Here is a 27,500-nt window from a genome sequence, read left to right as displayed (position 1 = left end):
AATGGCGGACCATTGAATAAGAAAATTCCAGTTAAAACAAGCAGGTGTTTCTTTTAAATCAAGTTCTTAAGACTTGGGTCACTTAGTGTTTGGCTAATATAGTTTTGTTCGCCAAAGAAAAAAAAAGACCTGATTTTTTGGTCACAGTGGCAGTTCAATAACAATGAGCAAGGTATTTTATGCGTAATGAACCAGTTTTGATCCCTATTCTCTTGTTTCCTGTTGTTTTCTCCATACCTCCTTTATATTAAAGCAAGGAAGTATGACGGTCTTGTTTTTGTGTTTACTTTGCAAAGCGGTCACCGTCAGTCATTTGTGACTGAAGTACGCACGCAAAGAATCTACCGATATTGCTTATCCATTAATTTATTTTTAGCTGGATTCCTTGTTGATGTTCACCCCGTTCCAACAAGAGTATTGCAAGGTATTTGAATATACTAGGTTACTGTGTATAATATATTGTTAATTATTTGTTTGTTGTGCGATAGAATCGAACTATCCTGCCTTCTATTCTTTGCTTTCACATCGAGAAAATAAGTTAACTAAGGGCGCGTTCGATTGACCCTATTCCGGAATGAGAATACGTGGAGTGATGATTAAAAGGGTATGTTTGGCGGATTTCGAAGCTGCAAGGATGATAAAAAGATGTTGAAAATAGCATATTAGCAAATGTTTGACAATTTTAATGTGAATCGCCGCAAAAATGAAACGAACGCACCCTAAGTCTTTTATGGTAAGGTGAAGTGGAGGTGTTTGAGCCTTGTGGGCCATCGTAAAGAAAGGAACTTTAAGGGAGAACTGAAATTTTTTCCAATTTTTTTTCTTTTTCGGAAAGCCTAACATAAGTGAACTTAAATCTGTGAAGATATTTCTTCTCGTTTCCTGTATTTTTTGTGGGTTTTGTTTTTTTTTTTGCGAGAAAATTACGTTGGAAGTTGGGATTTCTCCCCTTTTTGGGTCTTTTCAGTGTGGGCTCAAAAACTAAATCAGCAGCTTGCTGTAACGTATGACATGTGAAACAGAGATTTCGTAATCTAAAGAAACAAGGTAAACACAAGTGCTGTTGTGGATAAATTCCTCGTTGTTCATCTGCATCTACATCGCCCACTCAATATTCAAGACAAACAGTCTAAAAACTGCTTCTATATGGGGCGCTCTCGCATGTCTTCCCCATATCATACTTCATAAGCTGCAAAAATTAATACTGACTCCTCCATTCGGAGCCGCAATGCTGATGGCCCAAAATCGGAAGAAAAATATTTTTTTTGGTGAAAAAACGACGCAATTGCCAGAAAAAAATTTGAAGACATAATTGTGCATGATCTAAAGTGTAAATAAAAAATGCTTATTTTTTGCCTTCATTTCCCTTTTAAGTGTTTAGTCGTTCTCGCGCTGGAGCACTAATTGGAGACACTGTAAACTGAAACTAACGCAAACCAAGTCAAATGTTGGTTTTTGAGGAGAGGGGAAAACCGGAGTCACCGGAGAAAAACTTCTCGGTGCAGAGAAGAGAACCAACAAACGCAACCAACAAATGTTGCCGAGTTTGAAATCGAACGCTTTCCGAAAGGACGCTTTTCTTTCGACAGAACTGACTGGCTAGACCAGGGACTAACTCGAAGGACTAACTCTACAACGCCTTCTTCGAGGATGATAAGACACTCCTCCAGAAGAATGCGAGGGATTTTTATGCAAGTGTTCCTTCAAATAGTCCATTTTACAGTTGTGTGCTTAGTTGCCTGGCCTATGAACGAAAGTGAGGCTGGAGTTGACCTTGTTTTGATAGAAACCGCACTGCTTCTCTTATGTAAATTATCACTAATTAGCATGACACTAACATCATTAACATAAGAAAAGAAGGGAGGTCTGTATCATAACAAGGTCAACACCAGCCTCACTTTCATTCAAAGGCCACGTAATTAAGCACAACTGTAAAGAGGTCTATTGTTGCTCGTGGTGCTCTTGCGGCATGCATTTTAGCATATATTTTTGCGGTAGGCTGCTCAAAAACGACCACCAAATTTGATGTTTTCACGACAACGTGAGCGTATAAATGTAAAGCTGTCATTCTATATTTTTACTCTGAAACCCCACGAATCGATTTACTTTTAGGATACTTCGCTCACATTGTACGACGTAAAGGAGATGGAATAATCACGAAAGATTTATGACAGTGTAGAGTATATTTTGAGATGACATTTGCGTCGACGTCGCCATCGTAGATCGTAAAGTCGTGAAACGATAAGGGAAATCGCAACACGTGACAATTATTTAAGATGGCGGCGCCCGGGAAATTTAAAGTGAAAATAAGTGATTCTGAAGTTCATTTTGTTCGATCCAAAAACTTTTTTGGAGAAAATTGTCGAGCAAATTTGATTGAAAAAAATTATTTTTTTAGGTTTAAAATTATTCATTAATCGGAGTGGAGGTTCCCTTTAAGACTTTTTACGTTTTCTACTCCAGGTTTACTCAGATTTTTGTTAAGAAAGTTAATTTAACACTTTTCCTACAAGATAATGTTTTACGGAGAGATTTGATAATGGAATAACCACATCAAATTAAAATTTCAGAGTCACGAAGCCAATGCTTGACCTCACACGAAACTTTTGCCGTTTTGAAAAGCATCCGTTTAGACCAACACTGGTAAGTCGTTTATTGCTCCTTATAGCCTTATCTTATGAATACAGGACTCAGCCACGGCAAAACAGCTCCCATTACATACACTCTTTTTTTTTAGTAAAAACCTCTAATTATGGAGCTGAGGCTGAACGTTGTTATATGTTTTTACGATGTGAAGCTAAATCAATGTGGACGTGACCAGCCTGGTGTAGTGGTACCATTGAGTACTACAACTCAAAGCTGAAAGAATGCAAGGTCAACTACCTTGATGATACATCAGACTTTTTTTTCACCTGATGACTTTGATAGTGTTGAAGTTATTTTGGAACGATTATAAATAAGAACTGCTCAATATTACAAACTGAAATGTGTATCATGCAATAAGAAAACCATCGTTATTTTATACAAAGTGTGCCCTTAAGTATTTGGATTCAATTTACATTTATTTACCTTTATTTTATACTGTCATTTAAATTACAAATGAATAAAATAAAAGCGTTCTTTATCGACTCTCAGCCTGAGGAATGTTCTTAATATTTTCTCAAAATTCTGGTTAATCTCAGCCACAACGTTCTTACAAAAAAGGTTCTTATAAAAAGAGCGTATGCCTTGTTTTTATTTTTTCTCTTTTAATGTATTTTAAAAGCCCTGAAGTAGACCAAAAATCCTGGACAAAAATGTTAAGACATTCATAACTTCTTTCCCTCCACATCTGAAAAGCTATTGTCGCATGAATTAAATCATATCAGGGAGTTTAAAGCACGAGTGTGCCACGGAAGGAGACCACAAGTGAACAATTTTCTCATGTCACGACAGAAGTCTCTTATAGCTTTTTAAAGCAAGCTTCTCTAATGGAGAAAAGATACTGAGCCATTCAAATGCCAAGACAAACTAAAAGGGATAACATTTCCCTTCCGGTTGCTGTCCGTGACTCAAAAACCGTCTCGTGGTTTAGTTTCCTAATCAAGGGACTTTAAGATTGATGTACATTGTGAAAAATGTATAGTTTTGCACTACCGTTACCTCTTTCGCGATAGATCCATCTCGTTCAAGTCGCACGACGTGATCGAAGTATCCTAAAAGAAATTTGGTGGTTTAAAAGTAAAAATATTATGGGATAAGCGGCTCACATTTGGATGCTTACGTTGTCATCAAAACCCAGGCAAATTTAGTGTTTTAACTTCGTTGTTATGAAGAGTACCGCAAAGATATTTGCGAAAATGCGTGCCGCACTGCAGCACGACTTTTCCCCTGCTTCAACCAATGATATTAGTATTTTGTGACGATGCCGTTGCCCTACGGCTTCAGGGACTTTACGATCTACCACGCCGACGTCGACGTTGCCGTGGGGGACTTTACGATCTACCACGCCGACGACGTCGACGTAAACGTCACCTCAAAATATAACTTTGCAATATCAGTCTTTCGCGATTATTCCACATCGTTCACGTCGTGCAGTGTGGACGAAGTATCATAACAATAAAACGGAACGAGCCGTTTCAGAGTAAAAATAAAAAAAGAAAGATTCACATTTTTAAGCTCTTGTTGTCGTCAAAACCTCAAATTTGGTGAGTTTACATCGTTGTTTTGAAGAGTACTGCAAAAATATGTGCTAAAGTACGGCTTATAGACGAAATGTAGAAGTGAACTTGGCACTAGCTATGTAGTGGTATTCTGGGGTGTGTGAGGAAGATCTTTTGTAGAAGTGCTATCTAAAAACCAAACGTTCCTAAATGATTAAGTTGAAACGTCGACATCCTTTTATCTCTCCGGTAGTCTTGGCTGGCTCTAGGGTGTTTTACACTTTGGTGGAGCTGGAAGGACTAGCGTGGGTGGCATGCTAGGCACTGTTGTCCGGTCGGTCACAATATCGCTGCGGATAGAAACCTCCGGGTGGGGGGGGGGGGGGGGGGGGAGGTACTAGAAAAAATTAGTTGTTATGCAGAGCACCGCAAAGATATTTGCGAAAATGCGTGCCATACGTGCAGCACGACTTTTCCCCTCCTTCAAGCATTTTTTTTTATTTTGTGACGACGTCGTTGCCCTACGGCTTCAGGGACTTTACGATCTACCACGCCAACGTCGACGTAAACGTCACCTCAAAATATAACTTTGCAATATCATAAGTCTTTCGCGATTATTCCGTATCGTTCACGTCGTGCAGTGTGGACGAAGTATCATAAAAATAAAACGGAACGAGCCGTTTCAGAGTAAAAATAGAAAATGAAAGATTCACATTTTTAAGCTCTTGTTGTCGTCAAGACCTCAAATTTGGTGATTTTACATCGTTGTTTTGAAGAGTACCGGAAAAAAATGCACTAAAGTACGGCTTATAGACGAAATGCAGAAGTGATCCTCGCACTATGTAATGGTATTTTGGGTTGTGTCAGGGAGATCTTCTGTGGAAGTGCCATCTAAAAACCAAAAGTTCCCAAGTGGTTAAGTGGAAACGTCGACATCCTTGTATCTATCTTGTAGTCTTGGCTGGCTCTAGGGTCTTTTACACCTTGGCTGAGCTGGAAGGACTGGCGTGGCTGGCATGTTAGGCACTGTTGTACGGTCGGTCACACTATCGCTGCGGATAGAAACCTCCGGGGGAGGGAGGCTCCGCCCCGAGGTCCGACCTCTTACACCTTTACATACAATTTTTGGCAGAAAAGATTCCCTTTTCGTATACCTTCAATTGACAAATGTTACCCCATTTGTAATACTTTCCACTGGAAAATAATGCAATACACTTTTAAATACCCAAATGACAGATTTCCCTACCCTCTAATAAACTTCGACTCGTGAAATCCCTACCCTTTCATATACCTGAAGAGTGAAAAAGTTACCCCTTTTGGGCGGAGCCTCCCGTTATAGGCCCTGCTAGGGAGTACACTCTCTCCCCCCTCCCCCCCACCCCCGGGATAGGAACTGCCTCGTCCCTATTCTCCACAATTGCTTTTGCTAAATGGTGCATTCCTGGTCAGAAGTACACTTAATGCTGTCACGGGTATTGCTGTTGTTGGTTCAACTATAACTTGACTTGGTGTTGTGGCATGTGCTCTAGTCTTCTCCGCTCGTACTGGTGCTGCTTGTAGAGTAGGGGTGGAATCATCTGTCATAAACCTTTTTGCATGGGAGGTATTTCTTGAGTATTGAATTCAACTCGGATCTTCATCCACAACAACAATGTTGCTGGTCTTTCTGATAGCTTGGAATGGTGTGGAAGACATATTGTTCTTCTCTTGTCTCACCAGTACTTGATCACCTACTTGAATACCTTATCTGCATGTTCTTTGGTCTTTGGTTTCACATCTGCATCTCTGTCCTGAGTTTCTGGGTGTATAAGTGACAATCAGCATGCAGTTCCGGCATCTTCCCTCTCATCTTCCTGTTGAACAACAATTAATTCGGCATGGCTTTTGCCAGTCATGGTATGATCTGTGCTACTTAATGAAGTAATCTTTAAAAAGCCAGCAGCTGTGTTTTATCGGGTTTAAAAACACGAGGCATAGCAGAGTGTTTTTAGACCCAAGAAAACAAAGGTTCAAATTGTGTTGCATCTTTTTCCTCAAAATTCAAATTAAAAAATCGAGGGTGCGCCTTATCTACGGAAACAGCTGAGAGGTTAAACTTTTCAAGATGTCACTGCATAAACATATAACAAACTGAAAGCATGTTGTTGCTGATCGATGCCTTTTTCATGAATGGTGTGCTTCCTGAAGGAGCCGCTTCATTTGCGCTTTTTGTTCTCCAATAGTTCTTTCAAGCGATTAATTTTCTGTCATTTTACTCGAACAACTAAACACCAACCTACAGGAAATCTCCATTCCTCTACATTCCTTTTTGACGCCTGCTTTCAGTCACTTTCACGGATATCTTTCCACCACGTGCAAGAAAATACCAAGATATTCGCGAGTAGTTGGGAGCCAAATGGCCGACCGTTTAATTGTCATGCCCAGACTCCTCTCCACATTTCTATGCTTAGCTACTAAGCACTTGTGCGTATTCAAGAGCGTTTCAAAGTGATATAAAAATTGATATTGAAAAAGAAACCGCGTGGAGAGAGTAGCTTTAGTTTTTTTCTAATAAACTTAAAAGATAAAGGTATGACAAGTGAAATTTCGCTATCTGAAGACTTATGGCTATGAAAGCTCATAACAACTACCGTGTCAGTGTTTTGAAACCAAAGTTGGAACTTCAAAGTTTGTTGTCTCTTATTTTTTTCGAAATTCAAGCTTCTAAACTGGGGGTGCGGCTTATACATGGACTTTAAGGTATTAGCATCTAAAAAAACTTTAAAACAAGCCGGGCCATAATACTATTCTTCATCTAAAAAAATCTAATAAGAAGTGTTTTATCGGGTTTAAAGCTCATGCACGTAACTTTTTATTGTTGTCTTGAAAGGCCGTTAGGCTCATTAATTATAAATGAGTTTTGAAGTTAAAGTCATCAGTAGACTAGCAACCTTTGTGGCATGAGTATGATGCTGTAGCAAGAATCCCTTTTCAGGAAGGGATTCCTCTCCACTAACTGAAACAATCTCTAGTAAAGTGGACAACTGGGAGGAATACTGTTTGTGTGAATGGTAAATTATGGGAAAGTCATAACCAAAAGTTAGCGTTAGTCTGTAAAATGAAAGTTTTTTGTTCTTAAGAAACTGCCGTGGAGGCAGAGAAGAGGTAAAAAATAGGAATAATGAATATGAAAAAACTGTGCACTATAATCTTCGTTCGTAAAAAAAATATGGAAAGGGATAGTTCGAAAAAACTAAAGAAATCGCATGATGCAAAATGAAACACTGGTTGTACGAGGCAAACCCAAACAATTCGAACGTAAGGAAAATATAACTGCGACACCATCAGGCTCATAAAAATGGCTGAGAATATTCAGGGATAGAGCGCAACTGAGCAAGGGGGTTTCTAGTCCAGTGCCAGACCTCTACTCGATCCCCTCGTCCCGATTTAGGTTTAGGACTGATGCAACCAACCAACGTGGAATACACCTTCCAGAGTGGACATTTTTGAATCTGCTATGAATCCAGAACCTTGTGGAGGCTAAATCCGGAAACTTTTTTATCCGGATAGCGTAACAAGATCGAGCTCAGTTCCTTGTCGTGAAATCAACTCTCAAGATGGCTGCCGAATGCAATATTATTTCTTTTATGTTCATGCTTTGTTACTTCCGTTTCCTTGAGGAGTCCTGAGCACTAGCGTGAATCCGGATACGCTTCGGATGCGTGTACGGGCAAATTCGATTTGAATACGCTACGTTTGGATGGGAATATCTTTGGTTTCTATTTTTCGTTTCTTCGATCATTTCTTTGTTTAGTTCAGGTGTTTTCAATCACTGTAAACCACTGAAATGCGAAATAAAGTTGTTGTTGTTGAATCCAGAAAGAAAAAGTTGCGGATTCAAAAATATCCGTAGAAGCGTGGACTAAGAAAGGACGACGATGACAACGGCTTCGAGAACGCAACATAACAATAAGTTCAATGAGCAAAAACAATATTTTTGCACGCGCTGCACGTGAGTTTTTCATTTTTTTACATTTCTTTGCCGTTCTCGTCTTGACAACCACGTGAAATGATCAAATTTGAGGTCTTGTGGAGGACGAGATCACCTGACGATGAATTTTCAATCTTCTCCCCAAACACTAACAACGCGTTCATGACAAATTTAGTTCTGGAATGTTTATGTACACTTTTCACGCCAAACGACTTGCAATACTCACGAAATTATTACAATAATAGTAAATGATGTTTTTAGAAAGCGTTCTCGAAGCCTTACTCATCTCCCTATTTCAAAGTGGGTGCCATACAATTTGATAAATCTGAAAGGTATTCTAAGGCTTTAGTTTTGTTTATTTCGTGTTTTCATTGCAAAAAAGGGAAGTATGCATCAATTTAAACCGCGTTTCTTCTGCCACAAGCGTTCTAGTTCTTAGAAGTTAACTGAAGTTGCGAAGAATAGTTCTACAGAGTTGAAGGTGAAAACCATTCTTAAAATCTAGTGAAAAAGTCATAGACGTGGTTTTCAATAGAAAATTATGAATAAGACCCTGATGGTGGAAGAGGGTGTTCACAATGATACATAAATTTACCCAGTTCTTATAATCTAATATCCGAAAATTTGATAGTTCTAATTCTTTGAAGATTGGGTCTCAAAGATTGATTTCGGAACTATTTTGACTGTACGCTTTACAAAGAGACAAGAGTACGAAGATTGGATTTGTACATGCACAATAATACAATAGTGACTATAAGGATGAACTAAACAGTAGTACAGAGTTCTTAAACAAAATTTAGAAAAAAACAACTATATTTGAAATTAAATGCTATAGCTTCAGAAATTTTGTAAGCCAATTGAGAAATACAGGGTTTCCAAGAAGGATGTTAGTCAAGCACATCCCCAAGAAAGACCGTTCTACGATTTGTTCAATTCTTTAATAATTTTTGCAGATTTGAATTAAAAGATGTCTTTTGTCTCGAGACTTAAATAGAACAAAAAATTAGTTTTCCACAAGTTTTTAGTGGAAGTTTCTTTGCCTTCAACTAGGTTACCAAATAACTAGACCTAAGAGACAAGCATCGTCATATCAGTAAAATCAGGTCTGGTAGTTTGAATACATCACTGAAGTCATGAACATAGAATAAGAAAAATGAGGGAACCAGAATGGATCCTCCCGGAGCGCGGGTGCGTATATTAATGACCGTTAAACCAAACAAATTACGGCAACGTAATGGACCCCTTAGTGTTCACATTTATGAAACAGAATTTTTTTTATCTACCATAACAAAGGCCTTAGAATATAAATAAACACACACCTACGAGATGTTCACTGCCATCAAGCGCAAGATGACTTCTTGTGCAGGTCAATCAGTGGTAAAGAGATAGCAAATACGCAATGTAGAGAAAACATAAACTTAGTGTAATGTATAATGTGATAAATGTGACGTAATTTATTTAAGCTACTTACCGGACGGTTATAGATAATTACTTTCTAGAGCAACTTTGAGATTCCAGGGGACATTTAGAGCAGTCTGTATGTCATAAAAAGTGATTGACCACCATCTTTAAACACTGGTATCACACGAGCAATTTGATTTGATCAGGAAAATCTGATGACAAAAGACAACAGTATTACTTTGACTAATATGGGACAAATTTTTGCCATTTAAATACGCCTATTTTGTGCGGTCAATTCTGGCTTTAAAAATTCAGTTTAAATCAAACAAAGGCCTCAGCAAAAGAAGTAAAGAGTTTGTCGTCAATAGCAAAAAAAAGACTTAATCGGCTAACTCAATGTTTTACCCAATTCAAACCCTTTGGGAACAAAACGTTTTGTTCCAGGTATTTTCATATCATTTAAATATGAAGGCTACATTATCATGCAAATACAATGCACAAAGACTGATCTTGAATTGGGTACAACACTGAATTAGCCGATTAGGTCTACTGTCTTTGTTAGACCCATAATGACATGCGGTCTCTTTTGTGTTGGTTTGGCTACGTACCTGCAGCATTTGTGGTCAGTGCATTCAACTTCTCATGCTTTCTTTTGTATATTTCAAGGAGCACCCTCACTTTCAAAGACGACCTTCCTTGTTCTTAAGAGTTCTTGTAATCAAGAATGGCAGACAGAAAGATGAACGTTTTCGAGCAGCATATACAAGAGCTAAGCGTTGCCAGAAAAAAGGGAAACAGAAAAGGGGAGGGTATTGCATATTTGAATTTAGGCAATTATTATGGCTTGGCTTATTTCGAACAGGCCAAGAGGGATTACACAAAAGCATTAAGGATTTTTAAGGAAATAGGTTTCAGTGCTGGAGAAGGAAAAGCCTGTGGCAATCTCGGCCTTGCTTGTCACAGTCTGGGATATTTTAAGCGAGCCATAGAGTATAATGAACAACATCTTAGCATTGCAAAAGAAGTAGGGGATAGGGCCGGGGAGGGAGCGGCCAATGGTAATCTCGGCAACGCTTATCTCAGTGTGGGCAGTTTTAAGCGAGCCATAGAGTATCACGAACAAGATCTTAGCATTGCAAAAGAAGTAGGGGATAGGGCCGGGGAGGGAACGGCCAATGGTAATCTCGGCAACTCTTATCACAGTCTGGGGAATTTTAAGCGAGCCATAGAGTATCATGAACAACATCTTAGCATTGCAAAAGAAGTAGGGGATAGGGCCGGGGAGGGAACGGCCAATGACAATCTAGGCAGCGCTTATGACAGTCTGGGCAATTTTAAGCGAGCCATAGAGTATCACGAACAATATCTTAGCATTGCAAAAGAAGTAGGGGATAGGGCCGAGGAGGGAAGGGCCAATGGTGAGCTCGGCAACGCTTATCACAGTCTGGGCAATTTTAAGCGAGCCATAGAGTATCACGAAAAAGATCTTAGCATTGCAAAAGAAGTAGGGGATAGGGCCGGGGAGGGAAGAGCCAATGGTAATCTCGGCAACGCTTATCACAGTCTGGGCAATTTTAAGCGAGCCATAGAGTATCATGAAAAAGATCTTAGCATTGCAAAAGAAGTAGGGGATAGGGCCGGGGAGGGAACGGCCAATGCCAATCTCGGCAACGCTTATCACAGTCTGTGCAATTTGAAGCGTGCCATAGAGTATCACAAACAAGGTCTTAGCATTGCAAAGGAAGTAGGGAATAGGGCCGGGGAGGTAGGGGCCAATGGTAATCTCGGCAACGCTTATTGCAGGCTGGGCAATTTTAAGCGAGCCATAGAGTATCATGAACAACATCTTAGCATTGCAAAAGAAGTAGGGGATAGGGCCGGGGAGGGAAGGGCCAATGGTAATCTCGGCAACTGTTATCACAGTCTGGGGAATTTTAAGCGAGCCATAGAGTATTATGAACAACATCTTAGCATTGCAAAAGAAGTAGGGGATAGGGCCGGGGAGGGAATGGCCAATGGTAATCTCGGCAACTCTTATCACAGTCTGGGGAATTTTAAGCGAGCCATAGAGTATCATGAACAACATCTTAGCATTGCAAAAGAAGTAGGGGATAGGGCCGGGGAGGGAGGGGCCAATGGTAACCTCGGCAAACCTTATCACAGTCTGGGGAATTTTAAGCGAGCCATAGAGTATTATGAGCAACATCTTAGCATTGCAAAAGAAGTAGGGGATAGGGCCGGGGAGGGAAAAGCCTATTCTAATCTCGGCGTCGCTTATGATAGTCTGGGCAATTTTAAGCGAGCCATAGAGTATTATGAGCAACATCTTAGCATTGCAAAAGAAGTAGGGGATAGGGCCGGGGAGGGAAAAGCCTATTCTAATCTCGGCGTCGCTTATGATAGTCTGGGCAATTTTAAGCGAGCCATGGAGTATTACAAACAAGATCTTAGCATTGCAAAAGAAGTAGGGGATAGGGCCGGGGAGGGAAAAGCCAATGGTAATCTCGGCAACGCTTATCGCAGACTGGGCAATTTTAAGCGAGCCATAGAGTATCACGAACAAGATCTTAGCATTGCAAAAGAAGTAGGGGATAGGGCCGGGGAGGGCAGGGCCAATGGTAATCTCGGCAACGCTTATCTCAGTCTGGGGAATTTTAAGCGAGCCATAGAGTATTATGAACAACATCTTAGCATTGCAAAAGAAGTAGGGGATAGGGCCGGGGAGGGCCATGCCAATGGTAGTCTCGGCGCCGCTTATTACAGTCTGGGTAATTTTAAGCGAGCCATAGAGTATCACGAACAACATCTTAACATTGCAAAAGAAGTAGGGGATAGGGCCGGGGAGGGAAGGGCCAATGGTAATCTTGGCAGCGCTTATCAACGTCTGGGCAATTTTAAGCGGGCCATAGAGTATCACGAAAAACATCTTAGCATTGCAAACGAAGTAGGGGATAGGGCCGGGGAGGGAAAAGCCTATGGTAATCTCGGCAGCGCTTATCACAGTCTGGGCAATTTTAAGCGGGCCATGGAGTATTACGAAAAAGATCTTAGCATTGCAAAAGAAGTAGGGGATAGGGCCGGGGAGGGAAGGGCCAATGGTAATCTCGGCAGCGCTTATCACAGTCTGGGCAATTTTAAGCGAGCCATAGAGTATCAGGAACAATGTCTTAGCATTGCAAAAGAAGTAGGGGATAGGGCCGGGGAGGGAAGGGCCAATGGTAATCTCGGCAACGCTTATGGCAGAATGGGTGAGCTTGAAAATGCTCTTCTCTTTAACGAACAACGTCTTACTATTTCCAAGGAAACGGAGGATCCAGTAGAGCAGGGAATCGCTTGCTATGGGCTTGGTCTTTTTCATGAATTTTTAGGCTCGTTGTGCAAAGCCCTTAATTTTTATCGTCTAAGCATAAAACATTTTGATGAAACAAGGCGTCTTCTTCAGGCCGAAGATGCATGGAAAATAAGCTTTCGTGATACAAAACAAGTGGCGTACACAGCTTTGTGGACAGCACTTTTAAAGAATGGAGAGGTTGATGAGGCTTTGTTTGCTGCTGAACAAGGACGTGCACAGGCTTTGACAGACATTTTGAAGGTGCGATTTGGCGTTGATGAAGAACCTACCTCGGCAATTGCGAGGACGGAAACTATCTCCACTCTTATGAAATATTTGCCTTTACAAACAGTTTTCATAGCACTTGCAGGGAACACTATCAGTCTTTGGCTTCTGAGAAGAGCAAGCGGAATAAACTATAGGGAGAAGGAAATCGAAAATGGAAGTGCTGACTCACTGATAAAGACTACTTTGAAACAGATTGGCGCGGGGGCTGTTGTCCAATGCGAGAATCGCTCGTTACACAGACATCGTAGTCGGTTCTCTTGCAGTGGAGAAGCTGTTGAGGAATCCTTTCAGTCTTTCAGCGTGTCCGACAACCCCTTGCAGTCTTTGTATGATTTCTTAATCAGTCCCATCGCAGACTTGCTCCAGGGTGATGACTTGATCTTTGTTCCTGATGGACCATTTTTCTTGGCTCCTTATTCTGCATTGAGTGACTCTGTCAGGATCCGTACTTTTCCCTCGCTAACCGCCTTAAAAGTGATCTCTAGTGCACTTGACGACTTCAATAGTAAGAGTGAAGCGCTACTTGTGGGCGATCCGTGCTTGAAGGAAATCACTTGGGGCACCGGTGGACCCATTTATAAACAGTTGCCATGCGCGAAAAAAGAGGTGGAGATGATTGGAAAACTTCTGCAGACCACGCCTCTCACTGGCGAAAATGCAACGAAAGCTGAGGTGCTGAAAAGAATGAATTCAGTTGCTTTAATCCACATTGCGGCTCATGGAGATGATGAATTTGGAGAAATTGTTTTGGCCCCAAATCCCAACCGTGCATCACAGATTCCCAAAGAGGAAGATTACATGTTAACAATGAGCGATGTTCATGCAGTTCGTCTTCAAGCAAAGCTGGTTGTGCTGAGTTGCTGTCATAGTGGTCAGGGAGAGGTAAAATCAGAGGGTGTGGTGGGAATAGCCAGAGCTTTCCTGTGTGCTGGTGCCCGGTCTGTTCTGGTGTCACTCTGGGCAATTGATGATGAGGCGACCTTCTCGTTCATGAATAGTTTTTATCAACACTTGGCAGATAGGAAAAGTACAAGTTTAGCTCTTCACCATGCTATGAAATCCCTCCGGGAGACAGAGGATTATTCCGCCATTAAATACTGGGCGCCATTTGTTCTAATTGGCGATGATGTCACGTTTGAATTTGGGCCTCAACAACTCGAAAAGAACGGTAAGTGTTTTTCGAATATGATTTTAATTACTGAAAAGAAATATGATGTACAGGTTTCGTGTCGGAAAGTTGTCGAGAGAAAAAGGTAAGGTGGGTACCAAAGGTTTTTTCTCGCGCGCGGCAGACGAGCGGGTCAAAATAGAGACATGGCCGACACCGGAAACAGTTCAAGAAAAACCTCTGGAACCCAGTGTAGGTAAGTTCCTCATAGAGAAAGGGTTTAAAATCGGTCGTCAATGTAGTTCATTCACAAACTGCTTTGGCTAAGGACTAAAATAAGTATTAATTGCATTCACCGGCTGGTCTTTTATATACCGGATCCGAAATAATTAATATTCATGAAACAAAAGAACAAAGCGAACATAATAATGCCTAATTAGCAAGGCCTGATCGGAATAACAATGGTTCTTTTGTCCTCTGCCATTTTAGTCCGCTGTATGAAATTCTACCCCATTCACCGGGTCGGGTACGTGTAAACAGTGCAATGGACTGAAAAGAAATCACTAATTGCCGGTTACCGCCGTAAAGTAAAGTTAGATAGGGAGCTTAAGCACGCGCGTTTTTGAGGCGCAGACGGCAACCGTAAGAGAACATTTCGCGTGCCAGGACATTGATGTCTCCCAGATTTTTATGCTAATAATCTCTAAAGATACTTAGGAATGTAAATGTGGTTGTTTGAAGACGAGGTAAAGGGGAAAACTGTTCAAGCGCGTGCTTAAGCTCCCTATTAAGGGCTTATAGACTACATCATGTCACAGTTATACTTAGTTGAATATGAATTGTTGCTCTCTTCCTAAGCTTATCTATGTAAAAACGCTTTCATGGATGAAACAAATTGTCTTAAGTGCTACTATGATCAAAAAAACATTTTCTTTTTTTTCTTCAGATTTTGAAAGTGTGTTCGCTTAACACCTGACTGGCAAAATTTCACGGATTTCACGGTCCGCCATTTCTCAAGTTCAAAACTGACCGATTGGACCTTGGAGGGTTGGATCTAGGGAAAATGACGTCATTTACTCACTAGCTTAAAGCTCAACTTACTATATATGCAAGACATGAGTTTGTAAATGTGAAAGCCCGAAACTCCCGTGCTGCATATTAATTCAGCAGCATACACACGCATTGCGTTCTTAGAGAAGTGAGTGTTTGACGTCATTTTCTCGTCGACCCAGCTCTCTGAAGATTTTAAAGCTAGGAATGGCGGACCAATAAATGAGAAAATTCCAGTTAAAATAAACAGGTGTCTCTTTAAAATCAGAACTTAAAACTGGGGTCACTTAGTATTTAGTTAACATAGTTTTGAAATTTAAAGAAAAAGAAGAATTCGGTCGTAGTAGCACTTTAATAATCATTTATCAATCAGAATGAAATTCCTAATCGTCATTTAACCCGCTATCTTTTTTCTTTTCTTTCTTACTTTTTTTTTCAGAAACGGCGTCCAAAACTTGAGATAAATACTTCTTAGACTGTAATGCGTCAATATGTCAATTTCCTTACTTCAATTAAATGAGTTATTGTAAGCATTCAAGCATTTAACCTCATCATAAGCGGTAAAGGAATATGGTGAACTTTCCATTTAAGTCCAAGACAGAGTTTCCAGGAAGAACCGTTTTTCATGCATACTGGAAAGGCTAAATATCAATGCTGTCACATGTTATGATCATCCTTTTTTTCTCAAAAAAGCAAAAATTTAAGACAAAGTTGCCAGGTCTTCTCATTAGTCTTTCTGCGAAAAAACGGTGCGAAAGACACCTTATTCCAAAATGGCCGCCATTTAAATATTCTTTTGCTTTTATTCAAATTAGCCCTTGATGCCTCGTTCTTAAGCCTAAAATTCAAAAGAATATTTTTTCTTGAACGAGGCAAAAAGGACCAATTTGTATGCGCATAAATCAGCTGCCATTTTGGAATAAGGTGTAGAGAGCCCATAGACAAAGAAATGGCAAGTTTTTCTGAAGCATCTAAAATGTAGATTTCCTGAGATTTTTAAAGAAGGCCAACACAAAATAAAAAATATGTCCGACTACTGGCGCAAATTCCTAGAAGCTAACAAATTAAGAAAGTAGAAATTACTTGATGTCCTAATTAATATACATAAAGGTTTTAAGACTCGAACTTTTCTATTCAAGAAATTGCTTGAAAAAGGTTCCAGAACCAAACAAATAGAAAGTTTCTCAGAAACGCGGATTTTCTAAGATATTGCCACAGAGGTGCAAGGCAGAATATTTTTAAAAGTGGGCGATTTCTGAGGCAGATTTGTAGAATGTAAAAGACTAGGAAATGAACTTCAGGATTTGAGCGATCTCTTTGGGCAATTTCTTTAGAGAAACTTCAAGAAGGTTAAATACTAGGAAATAAGAGTGATGTTTGATCCTAATATTTAGCATGCATTGAAAGTTTAAACTGTAGAAATATTTCCTTTTTTAGTCGTAAAACTTTCAATGCAAACTTGTTCGGAGATTACGATCAATGCATAGATTGATTGGTGAATACTAACTTCTTACTAACCGAGCGCTAGGTCCGTACTGGGGAATATTGTCCCGAGGTCGTGGCAGTACGGACCCAGCGCAGCGAGGTCCGTACAAAAACGACCCAGGGCCAATATTCCCCAGCAAGGTCCCAAGCAAGTGAGGTTAGTAAGTAGTTTATTATATGGCTTTTTAATTACCTTTTGCTTTGTTTGTGCAAGCCCGTAATCGGCCCCAGGGCACTACGGGAGAATAATACCCTACAATTCAGTCACAATTAGCCAATCAGAGCGTGCGTTATATCGGTTACAAACACAAGCCATATAATAATAAGTATTAGTATAAATACACAGGTGATTATACAAAATCGCGCACTCTCATTGGCTCGCTATCTCGGATTATCAGCCGATAATCACCTCGACGGACAAAATGGCTGCCAGTAGTCGTTTTGCCACTGTAAGTGAAGATGATTTCGCGTTGAAATGTTTTTTTTTTCTCTTTTTTGAAATAATCGCCTGTGTATTTATACTAAAACAATTATTCGCCTCACGCTCAGTGATTATAGGTGAATATTCACCTCGACTTCGTCTCGGTGAATATTCACCGATAATCACTTCGCCTTCGGCGAATAATTGTTAAGTAATCCTCTTAATCCAAACGGTCGGTGTCACAGTAATGAATAATCTTAGGCATATACAAGACTCATAGTCATAGTCTCTTTGTTTTGTAAATAAACATGAAACCTCAAATGTGGTTTACAAAAGAAAGCTCTGAATGACCAGTGCTTTACTTATTCAGAATTTCGATACAATCGTCGCAAATGGCAACTTGATGCGCAGATTGGCTACCGAAACTACAGAGGAGAGTATTATAGAGTGTTTTCACTCACGTGATGAGTAACCTTGTTTTTTTTACCGAAAGAAAAAGAAAAAGTTTGCATGATAATAGAGCTCAATTCCCGGAGGATTAGTTGGGTGCAGAAACATGGCCGCCGTTCCATTGTTTAGGTATGCACCAACATGAAAGCCGTGACGTCACGTGAATACACTCTATATTTACTCGCTTTTGAAACAAGGACTGTCCCTTCACCCGTCACAAAGCAACTAGTTTTCCATCCTTCTCATAGCCTGCATAGCTGGAGCGAAAGTGTATCGCAGGATTCTGTCCACCTCTGTAAATATGTTTGGTTTCAGTGACTTGACCCTCCTGCTGTCCATAATTGGTTATTTCTTTTAAAGCATAGAAATGATTGACTGGTTTTCATGTACTAAATTCTAATTGCATTTGCCTTTGATTTTTATCTTTTGTACCAGTAACTGTCGTATTTTGAGTCAAAATTAAACCAAGGAAACATGTCAAACCTAGTTTTCGTTTGTCCGGAAAATCCCAGGCGATTGGGGATTTCGCAGTTTCCCCGACCTTCCCAGTGTTTGTCGACTGATCAAAACCATCAATCGTAGACAACCCCGATAATCGGGGATGGTCGGGGACGAATCGGCAAAATAGGAAGCGTTTCTATTTTCCCAACATGTCCCAGATATTTGCGATCGTCGACGATCATTCCCGTCATATGAAAACACAAATTTTTAATTTCGGGGACGTCGGCGATGGTTTTCGCTCTTTATTGATGTTTTAAATTGCGTGTTTCAATTTTTGGCCCACTTTCCATTTTCCGCCAAAGTCAATATCGAGAGAAGCTAGGACAAGCGTTTGGCAATTTGCCGATATGTGGGCAAAGTCTGGGACGATCGGGAAAATGCTAGACTCCCACGCAAACACTCTTAGGGCTTCGTCACGTTCCTCCCCAACGAGGGGACGAAGCCCTCAGAGTGTCTGCCTGGGAGGCAACCAAAAAAGTGATCATAGATCTTTGCTGATTTTTTTGCTACTCCATGAAGGCTCCATTCTCCGAAAAATGGTGATCACCGTATTCGTACAGGAGAAAATAGCCATTCTTTGACGGATTAAGCATGGCGCCTGCGTCAATGAAATTCCCCCATTTTATCAATGTGCGCGAGCTTATGCTCACGCCAATGATGCAAGAAGGGTTGCGCAATGTAAAACCAGGAAATCACCTTAAATACCCACTGTTTGCACTGTAATGATGGTGTTTCTAACACTGTGTATTTTGCTATTATCATTCACTTTTAGCTTAACTAAGAAGAACTAAGAATTAAGAAATAAAGAAACTGAAGGTTATTGTACAAGATCCGATCACGGAGTTGAAGTTACCATGCTGGTCCAGTGTCAACTGTTTCTTTGCCGAAACCACAAAGAGGAAAATGCATGAAACCAAGCGCATCTCAGAGGACCATCCCAGTTTAATCAATTAAGTATTTTTTCCAAACAATTTGGCAATCAAAAAGGCAATAATGTTATACCTTTTTCCCCTCCTGAAACACGGCGCGTGGCTTTTGTTAACTTCAATCTGAATGCACTGAAACTGTTTTAAACTCAAACGCCTAACGTCAAACCTGAAACTCTTGTTTGCGATCTGCGGTTAACTTAGATCTTATAAGAGCTATATTACTTATTGAAGTGAATGGTTATGAACTTACACTTTGAATAATTCAAATATTATCCCATCTTCATCGACAATTAAGTCATGGTGGTCACGAGAGAAAAAGTTTCACATCCAGTTTTGGATTGACGAACTACAAGTATGCGAAAGTTTTCCACCTGAAAGTCCAGGGAGCGAGTAGATATTTCATGGAAGCTCCGTCCATAGGAAGGGCATTAAAGACGGTGTGTACAACTACACATCGTGTAATTTGTCTGGTTTCTGTTGTGGTCTTCACGGAGGACTGATTGCTGCAATTTTGTTTCCCTTATCCCCACTAGAGTCACCTTAAATTGCTGGACAGAAGTCAACTTCATTCAAGTGTCTACCTTGGCGCCCCGCTTCAAATGAATTGTTTGTCCCATAACCATAACTGCTCGTTAACCACCTGCAATTAGCCCGTGACTTGTCGTTTTTCTGACGCTATCCCTTGACGCAACCCTCCATCAATAGAAAGCTTAAGCAACGGCAACAGCAACGAGAACTTCATCTCAAAATACAAATTCGTGTTATTTGAATCTTTTTGTGACTAGTGATTTAATTTTTTTTTTAATATGACAAGGGAGCGGTAGTTCCTCAAAGGTGACACTCGTCTGAACGGCCTAATTTAGGGGAGAAAATGAAAATTTATCCTGAAGTGGTGACGTCCTTCATAAAACCTCCAACTTGGCTTTTTCACGTTGTTGTTTTGCTGAGACGACAAAGAAATGGACAGAAGTGATAAAACGCACGTAAAAGGTTTTTTTTTTTGCCCACTAAATATGCAAATTAGTGACGTTCTTGTTGCCGTCGCCGTTGTCGTTGCTTAAGCTCCCTAATGTTAAACGAGGGTACAGGCGTGTAGGAAGGGCCGGGCTTTCAAAGGGATCTAACCAGCCCTAAACTGAAGCCAAAGATGAAATTTGTATTTTTGATGGCCTGTAGTTGAAAAGGGGGAAAGTAAGCTGTTGATATTATGCAGGATTCAAAATTGCCATCCGGAATAGTATAACCACTGATTCATGCACTTGGTATCCTGTCATTCGGATGATTACAATCCCCTCACATTTTTTCAGGACACTCAGTGCAAGCGTTCAATCGTCATGATGCAAAGGCTCAAAAATCCAGTACATGAGATGTACCATGAGTGAGAGTAGGCTTTCTTCATTGGCTCTCGAGCATATATTAAAACTGGTACCTCTAGATCTTGATGACGTTCGAAACTTGTAGTGTTGGTGGTCTATGTGTTGAGGTTGTTATCATAGACGTTCGAGGCATAAGCCTGGCAAAAATGCAAGGACCTTTCGGTGTTTATTGACGTTTAAGTACACGCTTGAAACTTCTAGAAGGCACATTAATGTTCATTTACTTTTCCTTGGCTAGGAGCAATGTCTCTTCGACCAACAAAGTTGTTGACAGGTAGAGTGAGCCGCAACTTTCATCTGGATTGTTATCAATTTCACAAATACTACAGCTCTCTTACATCGTGAATGCAGTAACAGTAAGCGAGAAAAGATAATTGACACCTAAAAAGGAGCGGGTTGCAATGAAAACTGAGGGTTTATATTCGAGTCCTTTTTTGTGCTGATTAATATCGCGGTAATGATCCAATTCAAAGAACTGGTTGGGCTTCTTAAAAGTAAGTTGAAAACAACAATAAAACGAACTTTACGCTCTCTCACATGTTCTAGCATTAAGCGCATGTTTTGTGGTTGATAAGACTTGTAAATGACTTGGACGGTTTTTGTTGAATGTGCTCAATGCTGATGAACTATTTTAATGGGTAGTTAAGGCGTGGAATCTCTTTTTCGTTTCAATTTTAAAATTAACAATGGATGATGTTATGCGAAGCTCTTGAACATTACTATTGCGCAATCATCTCTTTTTCACGAGAATTAACACGCGCTCTTTACTTTTCTGAAGCGTATGATGCGTATGTAATGGGAAATAAATATATCCCTTGCAAGACTCCGATCAAACTTTAAATAAAGCTGTGTTTTTCAGAACACTCTTGCTACACATCTTGCCTGGACATTCAGCCTGCACCCGAGATAGCCTGCACACAGGCTCCCCATTTAGGTTATTCCGAGAGTTAGGCCAGTCGATTTGCTCTGAAATAGCGCGGTCAAAGGTTGGCTTTGACCGCGCGCCATTCAAAAGCAGACCGACTGGACCATGTCTTGGAAAAACCCAAATGGGTGGCCTGTGAGCAGGATACAGCGCAAGATTAAATTTTAAAAAAATTCCGTATCGACGGAGTCCCCATTTATAAAGTGCACTCACAATAGTTATACGGCGCGCTAAAAAATGAAAGACGAGATTTTTTAAGCCCACCTTTGTAACAGCCTAACCTGAAAGACGTGTAAAGTAAAGTTCCCGAAGTTTGACAAGACAAAACAACACAAGATGATTTATTAAACTCAGCTCAGTTTCAGATGATATTATATAGGTTAAATTTACATAGACAACAAAACAGAGTTCAACTAAGGGGTAAGAACAAAATAGGGAGCTAGTTGGGATCATCCAAACAGCAAAGTTAATCTAGTGGATGACCCTTACAATAAAATACAATTACAGACAGAACAAAAAATATATTTTTATATAAAAAGAAATTTCTTCATGCGCTAAGGTTAAGCATAGAGTTTTTAAGGGTTTTACGAAATATTTTAGGTCTCGACTGACTGCCCCTGAGTCTCCGAGAATGATCAGCATACTAGATAAGTACTTGATTTACGGAACGAAATGATATAAAATTAGTCATACTGAACTGCGGATATGAAATCAAGTAAAGCTATGATCCTCGCAGTTATGGACGTAATTTTAGCTCAGGCCTCTGTACGCAATTGCTAAAATTACGTCCATAACTGCGAGGATCACATCTTTACCTGAGTTGATTTACTGTTGATGGATCTGAGCTAATATCAATGCTTACAAAGCACTGTCTCTCTACCTATCCTTTATCTATTCAACCAATTTTATGGGAAGAAATGGGCCAACAGTTTTCGAATTGTTTGAACACCTACTGTGACTAGTTTATGCTAAATTAATATATACCACACAAGTGCGTAATACTTCGTATTAGCTATTCTTTGGTATGCTAGTCACTTAGCCTACGTGTGGTATATGCTAAGACAATAATAACTGAATATTACAACTTTTTAACCTCACTTTCACTTTAGTAAACAATAATTCTTAAACATGAAATTGAGATGTCTCCAAAAGTGAGACAATGTTTTCCCTACATTTACTTCTATTCATTTACAATTTCCAAGATCATAAAAGGCATTCTTTAAGAGATTTGAACAGAGGTTCAGAATGGAATTTTAGTTCAAAGAAAGATACCATAAATAAAGAGCGCTACCAAAATTATCCATGGGTTTCAATTACTCTGAGCTTACCTAAGTGAGCCAATGTTACGGAGGTTTTAGTGATCCCTTAAAAAAGGCTAAATCCCTTAAGATACGCTAAAATTCCCAGGGCAGCTATCCCTTACCCCTAGAAATATTGAGACAGTTATCCTTAAAATTACTTATCTTTGGAATTTGACAAAAAGTGGCAATTTTGAAAGCGTTTTTTTAACAGATAACCTAGTACAGTCAACTCTCTCGTAAGCAGACACCCTCTGGGATTGGAGAAAGTGTCCTTTAGTGGAGCTGTCTGCTTACGAAAATTATTCTCATGCGGACACCAAAGAAAAATAGGATGGATATCCGCTCAAGGGAGAGTTAATTGGTGGGTGTTAATTGTACATGTGTTATTGGGTAGCTAAACATAGCAACTGAAACTCTTTATATATTGATGTTAAATGTTAAAACTCGGAATAACTTGAAAGAAATATACAATATAGCTGTTCTATATTAATATTCAACAAAGACTTAAACGGGAATTATTGCTTCCGTCTGTATACCTGTAACTTTGGTGCTAAAAAAACATTCAAACATTAACAAACAAGGTACTATCGTGACTCAGTAGAGAAGGTTTTCTTGGACCTATGACAGTTTGGAGAAATAGTCCGTTATGGTTGACTGCCTCCTTCCTTCTCTTCTAAGATTTCGTTGACCTTGGTAATATTGCCTGGACTAGCGGCTCGTTTCCTCAGTGCAAGTCAGAAAATGCCGCGAGCCTTCCAACAACTTCCAGTGCCTGTTCTGCGCAGAAGTAAGTTAAATACAAATTTCATTGGTAAGAGTCAATTATTGAACGTGGGGTGTCCGATTAAGAGAGAGAGAGAGAGAGAGAGAGAGTAACCAAAGAGAAAAAATCCAATTTTCATTTTCAAAAGTGTCCGCGTCCGAGAAAGTGTCCGCTTATGGGAATGTGTAAATACAGAGTTTGTCTGGGAGGTAAAAAGGGGAATAGAAAAAAGTGTCCGTAAATTTAGCTGTCCGCTTTATTTACGAGAGTGTCGGTTATCGGAGAGTTGACTGTGCTGCATAACTCTACGAAATGTGTTTAGTTTTATATGAAATTACCTAGAAATAATCTACTTTCTTTCTTAAACTGATTACTTAACTCAGAGTCTTGTGCGAGTGCTGGACAATCCTAGTAGGCACTTGGTTAGGCGCAATTTTTGTAGGATACCCAACTCGCAGAGCAGAGAGTTTTCTGTCCTCTTCATCGTCACCTTCTTTACATTGTAAGCACCAGTCGTAATTTTAACACTTTACGTCCCAAAAGCTTGCTATTTTCAGTTATTTTTTGCTGCTGATAGACGGTTTGCTTCAGTTGGCTTCACCGTATAAGAAGTTCTCATTGAAACATCTGCGGTTTTGGGTTAATGTGGGCTCAGGTTTGGGCATGACGTAACAAATGTCAACGGTCCGTATTCGTGGAGTCAGCGATTTGGCCCAAATCTGGTAGGTTTATTATTTATTAAGTGATTTTCGGGTCATTCGCGTCTGCAGAAGCTCACAGGCTAGCATCATTAAGCTGGAATGTGGGAAAAGGCAAGCCTTTGAAAGAACACAGAGGTGAGATATGGTTTCGTGCAGACTGGGACGTCTAAAATGCTTTAATGATGAAATGGTGTATGGAATGAATCATATATGAACTGCGGATGTAAAATCAAGTGAAGCTATGATCTTCGCAGTTATGAACGCAATTTTTACAATTGCATAGAGAAGCCTGAAAAATTCAGGTCTTCAACGGGGTTAGAACCCGTGACCTCGCGATTCCGGTGCGACGCTCTAACCAACTGAGCTATGAAGCCATGCACTGACGTTGGGATCTGGTCATTTGTGGGGTCTAATGGTCCCGTGAGGAATGAATCAATGATGAAATGGTGTATGAAATGAATCATATATGAACTGCGGATATGAAATCAAGTGAAGCTATGATCCTCGTCAGTGGCTTCATAGCTCAGTTGGTTAGAGCGTCGCACCGGAATCGCGAGGTCACGGGTTCAAACCCGTTGAAGTCCTGAATTTTTCCGGCTTCTCTACGCAATTGTAAAAATTGCGTTCATAACTACGACGATCATAGCTTCACTTGATTAAAATGCTTTGTTGTAAACATGGCAGTTCATAAGTGAAGTTGTCTCTCTGGCCTTTCTGTGCACGAATTCCAGGACCTACCGCGATACAATTGGGCAAGTTTTGAAAGCTAGAAACTTCAATCGATGCTGTAGTTTGCTGGTAGGACTAGATGACCCTACACTTGTAAAAAACCTATGAAATGATAATCGGGGGTCTTCCCTTGTGATGGAATGGCAGAATTACCCAGAATTCTTTTTTGCATGAACGAGGCAACTTGAGAAGCAAGAGACTGGCGCTCATGAAATGGCTGAAGCGCGACCGGAGGAAAAAGGGAGAAGAACATTTTTAGCCAGATACTAAGGAGTAGCCCTGTGTGCTATTAATGTGGACGTTTGGATTCTGAACAAATTTTCGTCATAGAAATTTCGCGACGAAGTAGTGCTTTTTTTTGCTGTTATTCTTGTGGCAAAAACTGGCCTTTCGTCAGTCGTTCTTGTCAAAAGAAGGGTATAATGTAATAATACTAAGATTTACATTTGCAGATTACTCAAGGCAAGCTCTAATAACGTATATTATCTCTATGCAATAAGCGCATTCAAAATTCCTGCATATTAATAGTAAAAAGGTCTGTTTTTGAAAGATTTCCCTGCTACTGCATATGAAAAACAACCGAGTTTTCTCTCCAGTCTTCTTCCCATGATGTTCGTGGAAATTACATTCTGTCCCTCAATAAACCTACAACAACCAGTTATGGTGTTAATTCTTTTTCTCTCTTCAGTATCAGCTAAATTATGGAATGCGCTACCTGATTTTATCCGCACTGACTGAGTTAACAGGTTTTGAAACGAGAATCCAGGCCGCAATTTGTACAGCTGTTTTTTTAAATATTTCTAGTTAGTTATTTATTCGTATGGGCTATGTATTTTAGCTGTGAATGTCATGTCTGGAAGATATTAGCGCTTGTAATTTCTCTGAAATTCGAGATGAAAGAAAGTTTACCCATGTGTGTATGTTACCTTTAGCAGGGCGCGTGAATGTATTGTTGTAATTACAAGGGCGGTCTGGAGCTTTGAGTAGGAGTGGGATTTGTCACATAAAATTCCACCATTCAGATAAGCCATGGATAACGCCATCAATTAAAATGCTCATCAGAGAAGGTGAAAAGGCTTTCCATTCACAGAACACTCCTCTATGGAAATCCCTACGTAACAAAGTCCAGCAGATGATCTCTGAACGCAAACGATCTTTTTACCAAACCAAAGTACAAGATCTGAAAAACTATAACTGCCTTACCTGGTGGGGGATAGTTATTACGATGTCTGGTAGATCTGAGAAGTCCATTCACCTCTCATTAGAGCGTGGTGGAACGATCTTTTTACCAAACCAAAGTACAAGATCTGAAAAAATATAACTGCCTTACGTGGTGGGGTATAGTTAATACGATGTATGGTAGATCTGAGAAGTCCATTCACCTCTCATTAGAGCGTGGTGGTAAGACCTTATCTGACTTTGAATTAGCCAACGCGCTTAATATGTTCTTTACATTTGTAAATCCGGACATTCTCCCGCTTGATTTGTCTTTGCTGCCAGCTTTCCTTCCTACGGGCGATACGTTACTATTGTACAATCTTACGAAGTATGTAAAAAACTTACTGCAATTCAAACCATAAGGCACATGGGCCCGATAATATTCCTAGCAGAATTTTTAAAGAGTTTGCTTTTGAATTAGCAACTCTAGCTGCTACTATTTTGAATGTTTCTTTGTCGTCTGGGGTTATTCCAATCTCGTGGAAGGAATTTAATATCATCCCAATCCCTAATATCACAAAGCCCACATGTGAGAGTGATGTAAGACCAATCTCACTTACACCCTGCCTTTCCAAGTTTTAGAAGACTTTGTGGTTTCATGATTGATTGAGGATGTCAGGGGTAAGATTGACCTTATGCAGTTTGGTTGCCTAAAAGGTACATCCACATCTTACTGTCTGTTAGATATGGTCCATAATTGGCTTTTACAACTAGACAGTCCTCATGAATATCTCCGAGTCTGCTTTTTGGATTTTTCAAAAGCTTTTGACCCTATAGGTTATAACATCCTTGTCGAAAAGCTTATTAACCTTAACGTCAGACTTTGTCTGATCCCTTGGATCATCAACTTTCTATCTGATAGAAAACAACCCGTTAAGTTAAATCAGACATTTTCGAACTGGCTCCCCGTTAAAGCAGGGGTCCCTAGGGGACCAAATTAGGCCCGATTTTGTTCCTCCTGATGGTCAATTATTTGGGGAGGGCCATGTCACCTAATTTTGGAATGTGGAAGTGCGTGGATGATGTCTCTTGTCAGAGAACCTTAGTAAGGGTAGCTTATCATCCTCCCAGGCTACACTCGACTATATAAACAGCTGGGCCTCTGGCAACTGGATGCGTCTTAACGCTAAGAAATGCAAGGAGTTGCGATTGTGTTTCTTCGAGAAAAAACCCCAATTAGCCCCCTTAACTGCACGTAAGGTCCTGGAGCTTATTGTTCAGAATGACTGAAAGTGGAATAAACACATTGCATCAGTAGTTACTAAAGCATCGAAACGCGGGCATATTCTACGTGTTTTGAAACGACCGCCGGAAATACGTCTGCGTTCGCATGCTATTTGTTATCGAGATTCCCGTACAAATCCTTATAATTTTTTACCCTCCGAGTCTGGGCAGCCTGTGATGGCATCAG

The 27,500-nt window shown here is 40.2% G+C and overlaps 2 protein-coding genes across 3 annotated transcripts in view; both read left to right on the top strand.

Moving 5' to 3' along the window:
- Nucleotides 1-27,500, top strand: part of LOC138024371 (tetratricopeptide repeat protein 28-like) — a 153,223-nt gene that overhangs the window by 98,145 nt on the left and 27,578 nt on the right. The window lies entirely within an intron of this gene.
- Nucleotides 10,238-15,209, top strand: LOC138024622 (tetratricopeptide repeat protein 28-like). The gene is made up of 3 exons (XM_068871843.1): nt 10,238-12,761; nt 12,882-14,300; nt 15,187-15,209. The coding sequence occupies exons 1-3, from the start codon at nt 10,238-10,240 to the stop codon at nt 15,207-15,209; spliced, it is 3,966 nt and encodes a 1,321-aa protein (XP_068727944.1).

The sequence above is a fragment of the Montipora capricornis genome, chromosome 11 (genome assembly GCF_036669925.1).
Source record: "Montipora capricornis isolate CH-2021 chromosome 11, ASM3666992v2, whole genome shotgun sequence".
Lineage (NCBI taxonomy): Eukaryota > Metazoa > Cnidaria > Anthozoa > Scleractinia > Acroporidae > Montipora > Montipora capricornis.
The sequence above is the reverse complement of the archived record's forward strand: the minus strand, read 5'-3'. Positions and strand labels throughout refer to the sequence as shown.